Source organism: Stomoxys calcitrans, chromosome 5 (assembly GCF_963082655.1).
Source record: "Stomoxys calcitrans chromosome 5, idStoCalc2.1, whole genome shotgun sequence".
NCBI classification, from domain to species: Eukaryota; Metazoa; Arthropoda; class Insecta; order Diptera; family Muscidae; genus Stomoxys; species Stomoxys calcitrans.
Window position 1 is genome coordinate 46,932,856 of NC_081556.1, and position 20,016 is coordinate 46,952,871.

Here is a 20,016-nt window from a genome sequence, read left to right on the forward strand (position 1 = left end):
GATTATAAATGCGCCTTTTATGGGGCCAAAGCCCTAAATCGAGAGATCGGTCTATATGGCAAATCTGAACCAAATTTGAACCGGTCTGGGCCAAATTGAAGAAAGATGTCGAGTGGCCTAGCGAAACCCACTGTCCCAAATTTTGGCAAAATCAGACAATAAATGCGCCTTTCATGGGCGCAAGACCTTAAATCGATAGATCGGTCTATATGGCAGCTATATCCAAATCTGAACCGATCTAGGCCAAATTGACGAAGGATGTCGTGGGGCCTAAAATAACTCACTGTCACAAATTTCAGCAAAATCGGATAATAAATGTGGCTTTCATGGGCCTAAGACCCTAAATCGGCGGATCGGTCTATATGGCAGCTATAGTCAAATCTGGACAATCTGGTCCAAGTTGCTGGAATATGTCGAGGGGCTTAACTTAACGGACTGTCCCAAACTTCGTCGACATCAGACAATAAATGCGCCTTTTATGGGCCCAAAACCTTATGTCGAGAAAACGGTCTATATGACAGCTATATCCAAATCTCAACAGATCTGGGCCAAATTGAAGAATAATGTTGCAGGGCCTAAAAAACTCGTTGACCCAAATTTCGGCGAAATCAGACACTAAATGCGCCTTTCATGGGCCCAAGACCTTAACTCGAGAGATCGGTCTATATGGTAGCTATATTCAAATCTGAACCAAACTGTGCCAAAGTTAAGAAAGTTGTCGAAAAGTCTAACGCAACTCACTGTCTCAAATTTCGGCAAAATCGGACAAAAAAATGCACCTTTTATGGGCCTAAGATCCCAAAATCGGCAGATCGGTCTATGTGGCAGCTATATCCAAATCTGTAGAAGCATATCGAAAGGCCTAACACAACTCACTGTTCCAAATTTCAGCAAAATCGGATAATAAATGTGGCCTTTACGGGCCTAAGACCCTAAATCGGAGGATCGGTATATATGGGGGCTATATCAAGATATAGTCCGATATAGCCCATCTTCAAACTTGCTTATGGGCAAAAAAAGAATTTTTAGCAGAATCCTTGGTGGTGGATTCCCAAGATTCGGCCCCAGCACATTTTTTCTTGTTTAGTACTAAATACTTTTTTTATCAATTGCTCATATTTTTACTCACTTCTTTATTTTTCCGTTTTTTTTACAGCTTTGTGTGGGTGGCTCCTGGATCGATACGGTAACCGTCGAAATGGACCCCCTGGATGCGGGCACAGACAATGGCTTCACCTTTACCGCCCCCAATTGGCCCACATCACCGCAGGGTGTTATCTATCGCATCACTTCTCGCTATCCAGCACATCCTGCGGGCAGTTTCTTCTATCCCAAAAGCAAACGTTTGCCCCCCATGGCCACATTTCAATTTATTAAGGTAAGCTCCAGCGGTTGCTTTGGGGTCAAAGAGTAACAACGACTTGGTTACGAATTAGATTGGAATCTATGTTAAGTGCCCTCATATGTCAAACGCACTTCACTTCACTTGAAACCCCATTGCATGTGTGTGTGTGAGTGTGGCATGGAGTTTGTTGGAAAGTAATGTGATTTGACGTGACATGGAGCGCAGTGGAGTGCTGTGAAGTGAAGTGAAGTGCTTGGCCTGAAGTTTAGGATTCTTGACAACTTAATTAGCTACAAATTAGCAACACTTCCGCTGTTTGACGTTGTTTTTTTTTTTTTTTTTTTTTGGAGTGAAATGTTTTCCTGTTTTCGTTATGGAATATTAAGAACATCATTAAAAATTACTAATGATTCATAAACATGAAATCGTACTTCGCATTTTGCGATTTGCGTTTCCTTTTATTTATTCGTTTTGCTCTGGAAAATGCGAAAGCAAAAGTTACAAAAACTGTTGGAGTATGGGGAAATACTACTCATGAAGAAAAGTTTCGTTGGTTGGCGATTAAGTTGTTTGTGGCTTACAGAAAGGGGAAGTATAGACTATGTGCTAATACAGTACAGAATAAATACAACGAATTTTCATTTCCTAAAAAATATCGTCGAAAGTTCGGGTTTTTTGAAAATTTCATCGCAATTGGGTTTTTCAGAGGAAATATCACCAAAATTTGTTGATAGTAAAGAACTTTTTTTTTAAAAAAAAATTTTTTTTTTTTTTGTTTAAATAAAACTTTTAATACATTTTATGAAACTATGGCATTTCCATACACATCGAATTTTGTATTAAAATTTTTTTAAAAAACCGTCTATGACATAAAATTCCTGGTAAATTAACCTTAATGCCTTTGGGTTACTTCCCTTAATTGCATGCAATAACACCCTTACACACCCATCATCACCTTCAACCACAGAGATTTATTTCATAATAAATCATGTCAAGATTTGTTACATCAGAAACCATAAAACCACAGCAAAAAAATTGTAACATGAACTAAAGGAAATAACAAAACATTAAATCCAATGCCAACATCCATGTCCCATACCCAGTTCGGGCGCTTCTAACACAAATTGTTAAAAAAAAGAAGAAAATTGCCATGTCTCCACAGTATCCCAGAATCTAAACCTAGGCCGCAACATCAACAACACCACCATCATTATGCTAAAAATGAATTGGCAAAAAATGTTGCCTTAATTATACTCGAAATGAGAATTTGTTCCTCATTTACGTGAACTTATTCCAACTTGAACATCCACCCATACACACACACACACACACACATACACTCGTACATAAAGAACACCCACAAATACGACTTATTTCGAATTTCCAGATTTGCTTGCTTAACAGTTGACAGGAGGAAACTATGCCACAGTCAACATAATTGTGGCTGCCACACGCGCATTTGCCACAAATTACCGTCTGAAGTGGAGTAGATTTTTTTTCGAGTTCAGTTTTATTTGTTTTTTTTTCTTTTTCATGGTGGCATGCCCCAAGCCATTTGGTAAGGAATGTGGAAAAACACGAATAAGCCCAAAAAGGAAATGGAAAGGGGAACAAGTTGCTACCATTTAGAAAACACAAATCATGTTTTTATTTTTCCGTTAAGGCATTTAAAAATGGAATGAAATCAAATTTAATGAATATTTATGGGGAATATAGACAGGTAGGAAAAAAAGGAACATAGAGTTGCCATATTCTTATAATAAACAAGTAAAAGCGTGCTAAGTTCGGCCGGGCCGAATCTTATATACCCTCCACCATGGATCGCATATGTCGAGTTCTTTTCCCGGCATCTCTTCTTAGGCAAAAAAAGGATATAAGAAAAGATTTGCTCTGCTATTAGAGCGATATCAAGATATGGTCCGGTTTGGACCACAATTAAATTATATGTTGGAGACCTGTGTAAAATGTCAGCCAATTCGAATAAGAATTGCGCCCTTTGTGGGCTCAAGAAGTTAAATAGAGAGATCGATTTATATGGGAGCTATATCAGGCTATAAACCGATTCAGACCATAATAAACACGTATGTTAATGGTCATGAGAGAATCCTTCGTACAAAATTTCAGGCAAATCGGATAATAATTGCGACCTCTAGAGGCTCAAGAAGTCAAGATCCCAGATCGGTTTATATGGCAGCTATATCAGGTTATGAACCGATTTGAACCATATTTAGCACAGTTGTTGGATATCATAACAAAATACTACGTGCCAAAATTCATTCAAATTGGATAAGAATTGCGCCCTCTAGAGGCTCAAGAAGTCAAGACCCAAGATCGGTTTATAAGACAGCTATATCAGGTTATGGACCGATTTGAACCATACTTGGCACAGTTGTTGGATATCGTAACAAAACACGTCGTGCAAAAATTCATTCTGATCGGATAAGAATTGCGCCCTCTAGAGGCTCAAGAAGTCAAGAACCCAAGATCGGTTTATATGGCAGCTGTATCAGGTTATGGACCGATTTGAACCATACTTGGCACAGTTGTTGGATGTCATAACAAAACACGTCGTGCAAAATTTCATTCCAATCAGATAAGAATTGCGCACTCTAGAGGCTCAAGAAGTCAAGACCCAAGATCGGTTTATATGGCAGCAATATCAGGTTATGGACCGATTTGAACCATACTTATCACAGTTGTTGGATGTCATAACAAAACACGTCGTGCAAAATTTCATCCCAATCGGATAAGAATTGCGCACTCTAGAGGCTCAAGAAGTCAAGACCCAAGATCGGTTTATATGGCAGCTATATCAAAACATGGACCGATATGGCCCATTTACAATACCAACCGACCTACACTAATAAGAAGTATTTGTGCAAAATTTCAAGCGGCTAGCTTTACTCCTTCGGAAGTTAGCGTGCTTTCGACAGACAGACGGACGGACGGACGGACGGACGGACGGACGGACGGACGGACGGACGGACAGACGGACGGACATGGCTAGATCGACATAAAATTTCACGACGATCAAGAATATATATACTTTATGGGGTCTCAGACGAATATTTCGAGTAGTTACAAACAGAATGACGAAATTAGTATACCCCCCATCTTATGGTGGAGGGTATAAAAATACTAAAATCTAAATTTCCCATGAACAACCCCATAAGGAAGAGGGAATACTTCTATCATTTCAAAGAGTGCAGTCCGATTAAAGCTTAAGCTCAATGATAGGGGTCTTGATTTTTATTCTGAGTCCGAATGGCATGCCGCAAAGCGATACAGCTTGGTAGAGAAGTTAGTAAGCGGTTAAGCTGTTATATGGCCAAATAAAAGCCGTAGTAGCCATATATTCAAGTTTAAGTAAAATTTTTATATCCACCATCGAAGGATGGGGGTATATTCATTTTGTCATTCCGTATAAAGTCGTCGTAAAAATCTAAGACGAGCTAGTCATGTCCGTCCGTCCATTCGTTTGTCCGCCTGTCCGTCTGTCTGTTGAAATCACGATACAGTCTTTAAAAAATAGAGATATTGGGCTGAAATTTTGCACAGATTCTTTTTTGGTCCATAATCAGGTTTAGTTCGAAGATGGGCCATATCGGACATTATCTTGATATAGCCCCCATATAGACCGATCCGCCGATTTAGGGTCTTAGGCCCATAAAAGCCACATGTTTAAACCGATTTTGCTGAAATTTGGGACAATGAGTTATGTATGGCCCATTAACATCCTTCTTTAATTTGGTCCCGATCGGTTCGATTTTGGATATAGCTGCCATATAGACCGATCAGCCGATTTAGGGTCTTAGGCCCATAAATAAATTGCGAATTTTGGCCATGAACATTCCACTAAGGAACAGGGGCAAACTTCTCACGTATCAATGAGTGCAGTCCGATTCAAGTTTAAGCTCAATGATAAGGGGCCTCCCCTTTATAGCCGAGTCCGAACGGCGTGCCGCAGTGCGACACCTCTTTGGAGAGAAGTTTTACATGGCATAGTACCTCACAAATGTTGCCAGCATTAGGAGGCGAAAACCAACGATGAAAATTTTTTTGATGGTCTCGCCAGGATTCGAACCCAGGCGTTCAGCGTCATAGGCGGACATGCTATCCTCTGCGCCACGGTGGCCTCCTTATGCCCATAAAAGCCACATTTATTATAGGATTTTTGCTGAAATTTTTGACAGTGAGTTATGCATGGCCCTTCGACATCCTTCTTCAATTTGGCCTAGATCGGTTCAGATTTGGATGTTGCTGCCATATAGACCTATCTCTCGATTTAAGGTTTTGGGGCCACAAAAGCCGCATTTATTGTCCGATTTTGTCAAAATTTGGGACAGCGAGTTAAGTTAAGCCCCTCGACATACTTTTGCAATATGGCTCAGATCGATCCAGATTTGAATATAGTTGCCTTATAGATCGATATCTCGATTTAAGGTTTTGGACCCATAAAAGGCGCAATTATTGTCCGATGTCGCCGAAATTTGGGACAGTGAGTTAAATTAAGCCCCTTGACATACTTCTACAATATGGCACAGATCGGTCTAGATTTTGATATAGCCGATGTCGCCGAAATTTGGGACAGTAAGTTGTGTTGGGCTCTTCGGCATTCTCCTTTAATGTGGCTCAGATCGCTTCAGATTTGGATATATCTGCCATATAGACCGATTTATCGATTTTAGGTTTTGGGGCCATAAAAGGCACTTTTATTATCCGCCCTTCGATATCTTTCCTCATTTTGGCCCACATCGGCTCAGATTTGGATATAGCTGCCATATAGACAGATATCTCTATTTAAAGTCTTGGCCACATAAAAAGCGCATTTATAATCCGATTTCACTGAAATTTCACACAGTGACTTATATTAGGCTTTTCGACATCTGCGTCGTATGTGGTTCAGATAGGTTTATTTTTAGATAAATCTAAAAAAAAATCAATATTTTTATACCCACCACCGAAGGATGGGGGTATATTCATTTTGTCATTCCGTTTGCAGCACATCGAAATATCTATTTCCGACCCTATAAAGTATATATATTCTTGATCAGCGTGAAAATCTAAGACGATCTAGATATGTCCGTCCGTCTGTCTGTTGAAATCACGCTACAGTCTTCAAAAATAGAGATATTGAGCTGAAACTTTGCACAGATTATTTTTTTGTCCATAAGCAGGTTAAGTTCGAAGATGGGCTATATCGGACTATATCTTGATATAGCCCCCATATAGACCGATCCGCCGATTTAGGGTCTTTGACCCATAAAAGCCACATTTATTATCCAATTTTGCTGAAATTTGGGACAGTTAGTTATGTTAGGTTCTTCAACATCCTTCGTCAATTTGGCCCAGATTGGTCCAGATTTGCATATAGCTGCCATATAGAGCGATCTTCCGATTTAGGGTCTTAGGCCCATTAAAGCCACATTTACTATCCGATTTTGTTGAAATTTGGGACAGTGAGTTATGTTAGGCCCCTCGACATCCTTCGTCAATTTGGCCCAGATCGGTCCAGATTTGGATATAGCTGTCATATTTACCGATCCCCCGATTTAGGGGTTTAGGCCAATAAAAACCACATTTATTACTCAATTTTGCTGAAATTTGGAACAGTGAGTTGTGCTAGGCCCTTCGACATCCTTTGTCAATTTGGCTCAGATCGGTCCAGATTTGGATATAGCTGCCATATAGACCGATCTCTCTATTAAAGGTTTTGAGCCCATAAAAGGCGCATTTATTGTCCGATGTGGCCGAAATTGGGAATATGGCGCAGATCGGTTCAGATTTGGATATAGCTGCCATATAGCCCGATCTAAGGTTTTTGGGGTCATAAAAGGCGCATTTATTGTCCGATGACGCCGAAATTTGGGACGGTGAGTTGTGTTAGGCCCTTCGACACCCTTTTCAAATTTGACCCAGATCCGTCCAGATCCGCCATATAGACCGATATCTCGATTTATAGTCTTGATCCCATAAAAGTCGCATTTATAATACGATTTCACTCAAATTTTACTCAGTGACTTATGCTAAGCATTTCGACATCCGTGTAATACATGGTTCAAATCGGTTTATTTTTAGATATAGCTACTTAAAAGACCAATATTTTATTATACACAATTGAACAATGCTATGGGGCATAAAGTATGCATTTTTCACCGGATTTTGACGAAAGGTTGTTTACATATATACCCGAGGTGGTGGGTATCCAAAGTTCGGCCCGGCCGAACTTAACGCCTTTTTACATGTTTATACACAATTGACCAATGGCTTTTACTTATAAGTCGTTGGTCTTAATCGGAACATATTTCGATAGAGCTGCTATGGGGCATAAGGTTTGCATTTTTACCGGATTTTGACGAAAGGTGGTTAACGTATATACCCGTGGTGGTGGGTATCCAAAGTTCTTACCGGCCGAACTTAATGTCTTTTTACTAGTTTACTATTTTTTTCGATTTTCTCCCACTGTGCGACGATCTGGTGAAATCCTATCGGATGCCAAGCCGAAATCAATGACTACATAAGTCATCTCATCTCTGCTGTGCTTCCTTGATACTTCGGCGTAAGAGGGCGTCTCCTTACCTTTCTCAGCGACCATTTTTCCTTTCCGTGATGGCTGTGGCATCCTTTTGGAAGTCATAGTCCTCCATGAACACTCAGAGGCCGTGCGCGTTTTCTTCGTTGCTGTTCCAACTTTGTCTCCTTAGGAAACTGTCTTGAGTCCCCATTGTGGGGTGCTGGCTTGGCCTTCCCAGAGTACTTGTGCGCGCGGAGCACTTTTTCTTCTTCAGCTTCTTGACAGTGCTATGCTCTTCGGGAGATCAGATTCTGTTTCCATCTTTCGTAGAAGTGCTTGGTATGTCAGTTCTATCCCTTCCAGCTTCCTACGGTACACACTCCTCTGCCCCCTCACTTTCTCGGACAGCTTGTGAACTTAGCATATCCACCGCTCACTTCTGCCGTCATCCCGCTATCCTCATCTCTCGATTCGGCTGCGATGACTGTTTCGTTGACACTGTCGCTGTCTGAATCTGAATCAGAAACACCATCTTTACTTAAGGGCGGTTTATCCGTCTCTTTCTCATTTGTTAGTCTGAAGACTGGGTGTGCGCTCAAAGCATTACTCTCGACTACAAAAAATTCAAATGTTGCCCATGAACATTCCACTAAGGAACAGGGGCAAACTTTTCACCTATCAACGAGTGCACTCCGATTCAAGTTTTGAGCTCTATGATAAGGGGCCTCCTTTTTATGGCCAAATCCGAACGGAGTGCCGTGCGACACCACTTTGGGGAGAAGTTTTACATGGCATAGTACCTCACATTAGGAGGGGAAAGCCACCGCTGAAAATTTTTTCTGATGGTCTCGCCAGGATTCGAACCCAGGCGTTCAGCGTCATAGGCGGACATGCTAATCTCTGCGCTACGGTGGCCTCCTTTTGACTACAGGTGCTGAAATGTTGCATAATGATTTCTCCTTTGTCCTCGTGTGGTAATCAAGCCCACGAAACTTGAGTTCGCTACCTTAATTTGAGTTAATGTGTTTTTTTGTTTAGGTGAGTATCCCAGATTCAGCCCGGCCGCAGTACGCTTATTTTTATTTGTTCTTAACTACTCGTTATGGCAACCCGGTCTCTAAAACAATAACAATTTTAAATGTTCATTTAAATAACAGTTAACAGGAAACGCTGGCTTATGAAATTTATTACACTCCAAAGTGTCCATAAATAGCAACGGAAATTAGTCGTTTAATATCAGCATAATGCAATCGTCATTACACTCACCTCATCATCATCATCATCGTCATCACGACCATCATCGTTTTAGTTTTTTGTTTGGCATAAAACATTAAAATTTCCGTCAACCGGAAAATATCGAAAACAATAAGGCCAGTCTATACCGGCAATTCCGTTTCTTCATTCATGGCTTAACAGAAAATTGAAAAACCTTTTTTCTCACCCAACCAACCGACATCTTCAGGGGGTTAGCGGAATAAATTTTATTTTTGTATTTTTCAACAAAACACTTCACCTACATTAAACTTAATAGAGCAGAAATATTTTGTTATTGAAGAGCCAGAAACAGAACAGAAAAAAAATGAACGCACAATTTCTTTGGAAATGTGGGGAAAAATATAAATAAATAAAAATTCATTAGGTGGAAAAGTTTAAGAGGTTTGCCACGAGCCCAACATTCAAGGCAAGCGAAAGTGTTCAATAAAATTAATACCTCAGTAGGCAGGCTAGGCAATAAAAGCGGCAATGCCAATACTTTGGAAAATGCAGCTTCCCTTTATGGACCGAGAGAAAAAAAAAGATATGGGAATAAATTGTTTTTTCATTTGTAGATTTTTATTTTACACAGAAAGAAAGGGTTTTTGTTGGAAATTGTTTATCTGAATTATACATATATCCTCTGTCATGAATCGCATTTGCCACGATCTTTAAACATTTCATTCATAGGCTCATTAGACGGTTTATATGGAGCCCATATCGGGAAATAGATACCCGTGTCCATTTTAGATACTAACTTATAATCAAACAGTAAGGAAAGGCAAAAGTTGGGCGGTGTCGACTGCATAATACCCTACAGCTACTCTTTAAGTACAAAGTGGTAGCTATATCTTATTCTGTACCAATTTTGATGGACCTCGGTGGATGTTTTCAGATGGATTATTAAACAATCCGTATCAAATTTCGAGCAAAAATGTTCAAACTGTAGTAACTACGGTTGACAAATGACAACGTTATTGCAAATTACGCAAAATCTGACGGGCGGTGGCGACTGTATAATACCCTACACCTACCCTTTAAGTACGAAGTGGTAGCTACGTCTAAATCAGAACCAATTTTGACCAAACTTTATGGATATTGGGGAAGTCGAGGAAAGCGTTGTACAAAATTTTGGTAAGATTGCTCAGTAAATGTGCTTGCAGCGGCTCTAGGAGTGGAAATCAGGCGATGTACATATATGGCAGCTATATCTAAATCTGAAAAGATTTCAATGAAATTCACCAGTAATGTCGAGATTCATAAGAAACCCCATCCTGCCAAATTTCGATAAAAGCGGTTAACCAATGACCATATTATTGCAATATTATGTCAAATCGGGCGAATATATGGGAGCTATACCCAACTTTGAACTGATTATTTCCAATTTCAACAGGCTTCGCCTCTACTCAAAAAAAAATCTACCAAATATATATATATAGACCAATCATAACAATATGGGACTCAAATGAAAGGTATTTAAGAGTAGAAAACGTATCTGCTATCCAATTGTCGGACCAAGTGTTTGGGGGACCACCCCAACCCCAAAAACACCCCTAAATAGGACATATTTACCGACCTCGGCAATATGGGACTCAAATGAGAGGTATTTGCGAGTAGAATACGAATTTGGTATCCAAATGTGGGACCAAGTTTTTGGGGGTGCACCCCTTCCGCAAAACACCCTCCAAAGAGGTCTTATTTAATGGTCATGGCAATGTGGGGCTCACATAAATTGTATTTAAGTGTAGAATACGAATCTGATATCCCAATGTGGGACCAAGTGAATGGGGGACCGCCCCTTCCAAAAACAACCCCCAAAGAGGACAAATTTACTACAATAGCAATATGGGGCTGAAATAAAAGGTCCTTGGGAGTAAAGCACGAATCTGATATCAGTATTCGGGAAAAAGTGTGTATGGGGTCACCTCACCCCATAAGACCACCCACATAGGACGTATTTGCTAACCATTCCAATATGGGGCTGTAATAAGAAGTACCTTAGAGTAGAACACGAATCTGATATATATTTTCAGAGGTAAGACAATGAACGGCCGCCCCTTCCCCCAAAACACCCACGAAACCGGTCATGTTTATTAACTATGGAAATATGGGGCTTAAATGAAAGGTATTTAGGAGTAGACCACGAATCTGATACCAACTTTCCGAACCAACTCCCTAGGGGATGTCCAACCCTCATAACCACGCCCAAATAGGACGTATTTGCTCACCATGACAATTTTAGGTCTTAAAGGGAGTGGGTGTTGATATTGATAGTTTTTAGGGCCCATACCCTAAACAGGTCATATTTGGCTACTGTTGCAATAAGGGATTTAAATGAAAGGTATTTGAGATAAGAAAACGAATTTGATATCCAAGTTTGAGGCCAGTGGCAATGTGGCATTTAAATAAATGATATTTGAGAGTAGAGCACTATATATTAATTTTCAGGGTTAAATGTTTGGGGATCACCCCACTCCTCAAAACACCCATAAATCAGTTATATTTACCAACCACCTCAATGTGGGGCTTAAATGAAAGGTATTGGGGGTCTACCGCTTCCCTAAAACACCCCACAAACAACAATTCTTTACTGACCACCGCAATATGGGGCTCAAATAAAGGTATTTGGGAGTAGAATACCAATCTGTTATCCAAATATGGGACCATGTATTTGGGGCACCGCCCCCTTTCCCTAAACACACCCCAAAGAGTTCAAATTCTGGGGCCAAATGTTTGAGGACGCCTCATCCCATAAACTCCCCTTAAGACAATGGCCTAAAAATACACTCTGTTTCCTATTTCGCCGATATCGGTTAAAAAATAAAGCTTTTAAAGGCTTCAGACCAAAAGAAAAAATTTTATGGGCTTCAGACCCTTTATCGGGAGATCGGTCTATATGGCAGCTATATTCAAATATAGTCCGTTCTAATTCATATTAAGGTCAGATGGCAAGAGGCTTAAAATAATCCACCAATAAAAAAGCCTTTATGGGTTTCAGATCCATTATCGGCAGATCGGTCTATGTGACAGCTGTTTATATCTAAATATAGTCCTATCTGAACCTATATTGGCCTTAAGGTACGGTTAGAAAGTAAAGTTTTTATGGGCTTCAGACCCATTATCGGGTGATCGATCTATATATATATGGGAGACTTAAAATAAGCTACTGGTTTAAATTTCAGAAAAATCGGGTAATACATAAAACTTTTATGACTACAAAGCCTTTATCGGCCGATCGGTCTATATGGCAGATATATATATAAATATTGTTCGATCTGAAACATATTTGGGTCAGATGTCTCGCAGCCTTAAACTACTCGCTGTTTCAAATTTCTGTGAAATTGAATAAAGCAATTATGGTCATTAGACCCTATATCGGCAGATCGGCTTATATAGCTGCTTTATCCAAATATGGTCCGATTTGGCCCGTTCAAGAACTTAACCAGAGTGCATCAAAAAGAGGTATTTATGCCAAATTTCAGCTCAATATCTCAATTTTTGAAGGCAGTAGAGTGATTACCACAGACGGACGGACGGACAGTCGGACGGACGGACAGACGGGCATCGTTAAATCGTCTTAGAATTTTACGGTTTATAGGGGTTCAAGAAGCAAAATCGGCAGATCGCTTAATATCGGGGCTGTATCAGGCTATAGATCGACTCATACCATATTAGACGTGTATATTGAAGGTTATATGAAAAACCGCTGTTCAAAATCTCAGCCAAATCGGATGAGAATTGCGCCCTCTAGAGGCTCAAAAAGTCAACATCCCAGATCGGTATATATGGCAGCTATATCAGGTTATGTACCGAATTACACCATGCTTAAGACTGTTATTGGAAGTCATAACAAAACGCTTGGTGCAAAATTTCAGCCAAATCGGGTGAGAATTGCGCCCTCTAGCAGTTCAAGAAGTCAAGATCCAAGATCGGCAGCTATACCAGGTTATGAACCGATTTGAACCATACTTTGCACAGTTGTTGAAAATAATATCACAGCAAAACATGGAAAATTTCAGTCACATAGGACTGGAATTGCACCTTCTAGAGGATCTAGAGCCTCAAAAGGGCAAGATCCCGGATCTGTTTATATGGTAACTATATCGGCGCTGACAAATTTTTTCATAGCTTGTGACTCTGTAATTGCATTCTTTCTTCTGTCAGTTATCAGCTGTTACTTTTAGCTTCCTTTAGAAAAAAAGTGTAAAAAAGTATATTTGATTAAAGTTCATTCTAAGTTTTATTAAAAATGCATTTACTTTCTTTTAAAAAATCCGCAATTACTTTTTGGGCAACCCAATAGGTTCATACATATTGTATTGGCATAGGCGGGGCGATGAAGATCACCCCAATCGGGGAGCTGGAGACTATTCAAGATATCCTTCGATTGAGTACGAGGCACTACTACCCGCTCCACATGCTTGGGTTGACGGAACTCTGGTATTGACATCTGGAAGGTAATGCTACACTGGTGGGTCAAATCTAGAGCACAGAGTGAAATTGGGGTCTATATTGAGAACCCAGAGACTGAGATCTATTTTGGATTGCCTGACCATAATACGGTCCCACAGACGGAGATCAGGGCAATCACAGAATGCGTGCGGTGGTGTGGTGTTGACGCGAGGACGTCGAGTTTGAACATCTTTACGGACAGTAAAATTGCCTTCTGTGAGGATGGCAAAATCTGCATCGTTTGGGTGTCGGGCCATAACGGTGTAAAGGGAAATGAAAGGGCAAACGATTTGGCGATGAAGGTCAGAGGACTGCCGTCAATAAACTTGGTTAACCCGAAGTCTTTCGGGTCGACGCAGTCCGAATTAAGGGAGTGGGCGACGAATGCAACATTGTGGAATAGCGAAACGGTCGGTAGGACGGCGAAAATCCTATAGGGGGATCCAGATCTTGAGAAGTCGAGGCTACAACTGAAAGGTAGTAAGAAGGTGGTCAGTGTAGCTTTTGGTGTCATAACATGGCTCATAGGGCTACGAGCTCACTTATGTAAAATCGGTGCAGCAAGTGATAACATGTGTAGGGCATGCGGGGAGGATGATGAGACGTTGGAGCATTTCCTTTGTCATTGCTCGGCTTTCGCGTCTAACAGATACCGGCAATTAGTTGGAAACACAATACCAGACATGAACCAACTTCGGAGAGTGGTATTGAAAACAATTAAGGTTGTTGTAAGTAGCACAGAACTTCTCACTTAAAATTTTCATTCTAGAGGTTACTCTATAGTTTTTAGAGCGCACAACAAGCCGATTACTGGCTTAGGTGTATGTCCATAGTGGCATGGGGCGGATTAATATCTGCACCCTCTTTTCAATCTAACCTAACCATATCAGAACTTGGACCGATATGGCCCATCTACAATCCCAACGCCTAGCTTTACTCCTTCGAAAGTTAGCGTACTTTCGACGAACAGACAGACGGACGGACCCCCATCCATTGGTAGAGGGTATATTAACCATATACTATAGTGAGCCCCCTTCACTACTGTTGTACAAGGAATTGTAATATGGTGCATTTTATGCAGAGTTAGAAAAATGAAGAGATAGAAGAGTTTCTGTTTCGATTTAGTCATTCCACCTGTATGTTCATGTATTCATCCAATGATCACAAAATTTTACATGTATCACTTTTCTGGTGCAGAAGCAAACTTTGGTTAAAATTGGGTTCAGATTTGAAAATATATATGAGACATCCGATTAGACCAACTTAATGTGGGAGGACACCGTGGCGCAGAGGTTAGCATATCTGCCTATGACACTGAACTCCTGGGTTCAAATCCCGGCCTTTATATCAGAAAATTTTTCAGCGATGGATATCCCCATACTAATGCTGGCAACATTTGTGAGGTATCCTGACATGATAAAATTTCTCTACCAAGTGGTGCCGCTATGCGCCACCCCGTTTTCTTTCTCGGAATCAAAAAGGAGGCCCTTTATCATTCAAATTAATCTTTAATCGGACTGCACACATTGTTATGAGAATAGTATCTCCTGTTTCTTAATGGAATCTTCTTGGGAAAATTTTGTAGTTTTAGTAGGGTTTGAAAGATCATCAGCACTCAACTTTTGCCTTTCATAACCGACATCATATTTCGTTTGAAAGTTTCAAAATTTTGACTTTACCTTTTTTCCTTTTTTTTTTGCGTGTACCCATCTCAGGCATTCCTTTTGCATTCCAAGCAAACAAAGCTTCTCAATGGCGGCAGCATCAAATTAAGCTTCCATCTGTTATCGCCTTTCGTTTGCAGGCATACCTAAATTTCCATTTTATCCTTAAAATGAACAACAGTTCCGGCTACACGATATCTCAGAAATCTCAGCATTTGTTGGCATTTCTCAATGCGGAATCTGTTGCTGTTGTCTGTTTTTAAGGCACGCAACTAAACCAAAGGCAAAGGCAAAGGAGCAAAGGAATGAAAATAAGCTGCAAATTTACAAAAGGAATTTTCACAGTAATACGAACATGAATAGGATTATGAATTTTAATGCCATAATAGAGAGAACTTGGGTGCTTGGCTGTATTCTTTTCGTGTATTTCAAGATATCAATAAAAGGATTCCCTTGCAATAGCAGTTCTCAATGGAAGATTAGATAGGGAAAATAAGGAAATATAAAAATATATGTGCCATCTTTTCCTGATAGGACGAACAATTTGTTTAATAACACAAAAAGGAGGCATTCAATAGCTTTTGATAATAAATATCTCATTTCCAAACAATTTTGGAATGGCTAATTGACAAAGGAGAATTTAAATTGACTGTGTACTATAAATTAAATTAAAATGGTATTTATTTGCATATTTTGTTGAAATTTAGCCTGAAAATTTCATAACAGTCGGGGAAAAGCTTATTTAATCAATTGATCAGGCCAGGGTCCACTAGCAGACAGGAAACAGGTCTGCATGGAGTTTTGACGAAGACACCTGATTCGAGTCTAAGGGACAAGACCTATCCCAATTCATCTTCGCAAGCCTTTAACTAGCCTAGACCATCGGCCTTCAACAAGTAAAAAGGTTTGGATACCCACCATATCGGATGAAATATACACATTGGAGCTATATTTAAATTAGGACTGATTTCAACGAAAAATTTTGCGCACGTATTGGAACGTCAATTTAAACGTCTAATGTAAAATCGGCCGAAAATTGTGGATTCTACAGCCTTAAAAGACCATATCGGATGAACAATATATATGGGAGATATATCTAAATCTAAACCGATTTCTATGAAATTTTGCACACATATGAAGACGTCACAAAAAGCACCTCATGCTAAATTTTGTAAAGATCGGACTTAAATTGTGGCTTCTACAGCCTTAAAAACCCAAATCGGGTGAAATATATATATGGAAGCTATATCTAAATCTGAACCGATTTTTATTAAATTTTTTACACATATGGAGACGTCAAAAAAAACACCCCGTGTCAAATTTTGTAAAGATCGGTAAACAATTGTTACTTCTACAGCCTTAAACGGCCATATCGGATGAAAGATATATATGGGAGCTATATCTAAATATGAACCGATTTTCATGAAATTTCCCACACATATTAGGACGTCAAGTAAAGCATCTCGTGCATAATATTTTAAAGATCGGACTAAAACTGTGGCTTCTACAGCCATAAAAGTCCACATCGGACGAAAGATATATATGGGAGCTATATCTAAATTTGAACCGATTTTTATTAAATTTTGCACACATATGTAGACCTCAAATAAAATACCTAATGCCAAATTTTGTGAAGATTGAACGAAAATTGTGTCTTCTACAGCCTTAAAAAGCCATATCGGATGAAAGATATATATGGGAGCTATATCTAAATCTGAACCGATTTATTTATCAAAATCAATAGCATTTGTCCTTGGGCAAAAAAAGTGACATGTGCAAAATTTCGTGACAATCAGACAACAAATACGACCTGCACTTTGATTACGAGTATACATGGACTCACAGACGGACATTGGCTAAATCGAATCAGAAAGTTATTCTGAGTCGATCGGTATACTTATCAATGGGTCTAGCTCTTCTCCTTCCTAGCGTTGCAAACAAATGCACAAACTTATAATACCCTGTCCCACAGTGGTGGGGTAGGGTATAAAAACTCCCGAGAGGTGAGTGAGTGAGTGAGGGGGTCGAGAGTTGTCACGAATGGTCAGTCAGTTAACATCATGCCCTGGTCTAGGGAGGAAAGGGCTTTCATCGTCGAAAGCTTCAGTTCTAACAATCGCTCACTTGTTGCTTCGCAACGTAGTTCCCGCTCGCCTTGAAACTCCTCCTCACAGACTCGTTCCTGGTCGTTATTCGATTCTGTCGTGGGTTGGCTCATTTCGGGAGTGTGGAAGTGTCGCTAAACCCAGAAATGGGACAGTCAGTTGTGCATTCTCCCCGGCGTTCGATTCGCAAACACGCAGCTGCTATGTGACTTTCTGACATCACTGTTCGACGAATCCCCCATCGGGACCTCTTACATCTCTATAAATTGTTTACTGTGCAAGAGTTCAATGAACGCGATTTTGTTGCCCGTCAAACTCATGTGAAATACTGATTGACAACCTGCGGAAGACGCGGCAGGCTTTTCAAATGACTAGGCTCACTTTCACATTTCCAGCAACGGCAACAAGCAAAACATACGATGTTGAAGTCTTGAGACTCTTTTTTTTTGTCCATAAACAGGTTAAGTTCGAAGATGGGCTATATCGGACTATATCTTAATATAGCCCCCATATAGAGCGATCCGTCGATTGAAGGTCTAAGGCCCATAAAAGCCACATTTATTATTCGATTTTGCTGAAATTTCGGACAGTGAGTTGTGTTAGGCCCTTTGACATTCTTCTTCAATTTAGTCCAAATCCGTTCAGATTTGGATATAGCTGGCATATAGACCGATCTCTCGATTTAAGGTTCTGGGACCATACAATGCCCATTTATTGTCCGATTTCGCCGAAATTTTGCACAGTGAGTTCTGTTAGGCTCTTCAATATTCTTTTACAATTTGGATCAGATCGGTTCATATTTGGATATAGCTGTCATATCCACAACTGCCGAAATTTGGGACAATCAGTTGTGGCACTTCGACATCTTTCTTCTATTTGGCCCAGATCGGTCCAAATTTGGATTTAGCTGTCATATAGACCGATCAATGACTTTAACATAAAAGACCACTCAATAGCCACGTCGAATTTGGTCCAAATCGGACCATATTTCAATAAAGCTGCTATGTGGTCATCAATTAAGCATTTTTCACCGGATTCTGACGATAGGTTGTTTATATATATCCCCGAGGTGGTGGGTATCCAAAGTACGGCCCGGCCGAACTTAACTTCTTTTTACTTGTTATACCCACCACAATAGGGTGGGGGCATACTAATCTAGCCATTCCGTTTGTAACACCTCGAAATATTGACCTGGAACCCCTTAAAGTATATATATATTCTGGATCGTCTCGACATTCTGAATCGATCAAGCCATGTCCGTCCGTCTGTCGAAATTACGATAGGGGTTAAACATGTGAATTTAGCTGCTTGAACTTCTCTTGGAATGGGCCATATCGGTTCAGATTTATGTATAGCTCCCATATAAATCGATCTCCCGATTTGACTTCTTGAACAACTGGAATCCGATTTAGCTGAAATTTTCCACATAGTGTTCTGTTATGACTTCCAACAACTGTGCCGAGTACCGTCCAAATCGGTCAAGAGCCTGATATAGCTCCCATATAAACCGATCTCCCGATTTTACTTCTTGAGCCCCGGGAAACCTCAATGTTCATCCGATTTGGCTGAAATTTAGCACTTAGTGTTCTGTTATGACTTCCAACAACTACCGTCCGAATCGGTCTGTAACTTGATATAGCTCCCATATAAACCGATCTAACGACTTGACTTCTTGAGACCCTGGAAACTGCCGATTTGGCTGAAATGTTGCATGCGGTGTTCCAATGTGACTTTTAACAATAGAGCCCCCAAGTACCAAGTACCGTCCAAATTGGTATATAACCAGATATAGCTCCCATATAAAGTAATTTCCCGATTTGACTTCTTGAGGGCTTACAAGCCGCAATTTTTGTCCGATTTGGCTGAAATTTTGCACGTGGCTGAAATTTTGCTCCACCACCATGGAGGTGGGTTCCCAAGATTCGGTCCGGCCAAACTTATCACGCTTTTACTTGTTAAAGACTGTAGCGTGATTTCAGCAGACAGACGGACGGACAGACGGACGGTCAGATGGACCAATATGGCTATGTCGAACTAAGCACGCCTTTACATGTTAAAGACTGTAGCGTGATTTCAACAGACAGACGGATGGACGGACGGACAGGTGTGCCTTGTGCAACTTTACCCCTAATCCAAATGGCACCAATTCCTTCACCGGTTCACCCGACACTTGTCCAAAGTGTACATTTTGGAATCGGTACATAACCTTATATAGCTGCCATATAAACCCATATGGGATCTTGATTTCTTGAGCCTCTAGTGGGCACAATTCTCATACGATTTGGAAGAAATTTTGTACATAAGTGTCTAATATGGTCTGAATCGATCAATGGCTTGATACAGCTTCCATATAAACCGATCTCCAGATTTTGCTTCTTGAGCCCCTACAAGGCGCAATTTTTATCCGAACGGACTGAAATATTAACTAATAACATATTCTTATTTAATTTTCTTTGTTTGCCTAAAAAGAGATACTGCACAAAGAACTCGACTGATGCGACCATGGTGGAGGGTATATTAGATTCGGCCCCGCCGAACTTAGCACGCTCTTACTTGTTTTTTTTTTTATCGAAATCTGATCTTAAAAATTTGATCGTAGAAACTTTCATAAAAATTTGTTTCTACTTCAATTATGAACAAGTAAAAAAGCGTTAAGTTCGGCCGGGCCGAACTTTGGATACC

General features: G+C 40.2%; 1 protein-coding gene across 1 annotated transcript in view; it reads left to right on the top strand.

Annotated features, from left to right (window-relative positions):
- The window catches only part of LOC106091771 (spondin-1), a 246,042-nt gene that overhangs the window by 197,993 nt on the left and 28,033 nt on the right, over nucleotides 1-20,016 (top strand). Inside the window, exon 3 of the mRNA XM_059369134.1 lies at nucleotides 1,157-1,378. Coding sequence (XP_059225117.1) covers nucleotides 1,157-1,378 — 222 coding nt within the window. The remainder of the gene's footprint in view (nucleotides 1-1,156; nucleotides 1,379-20,016) is intronic.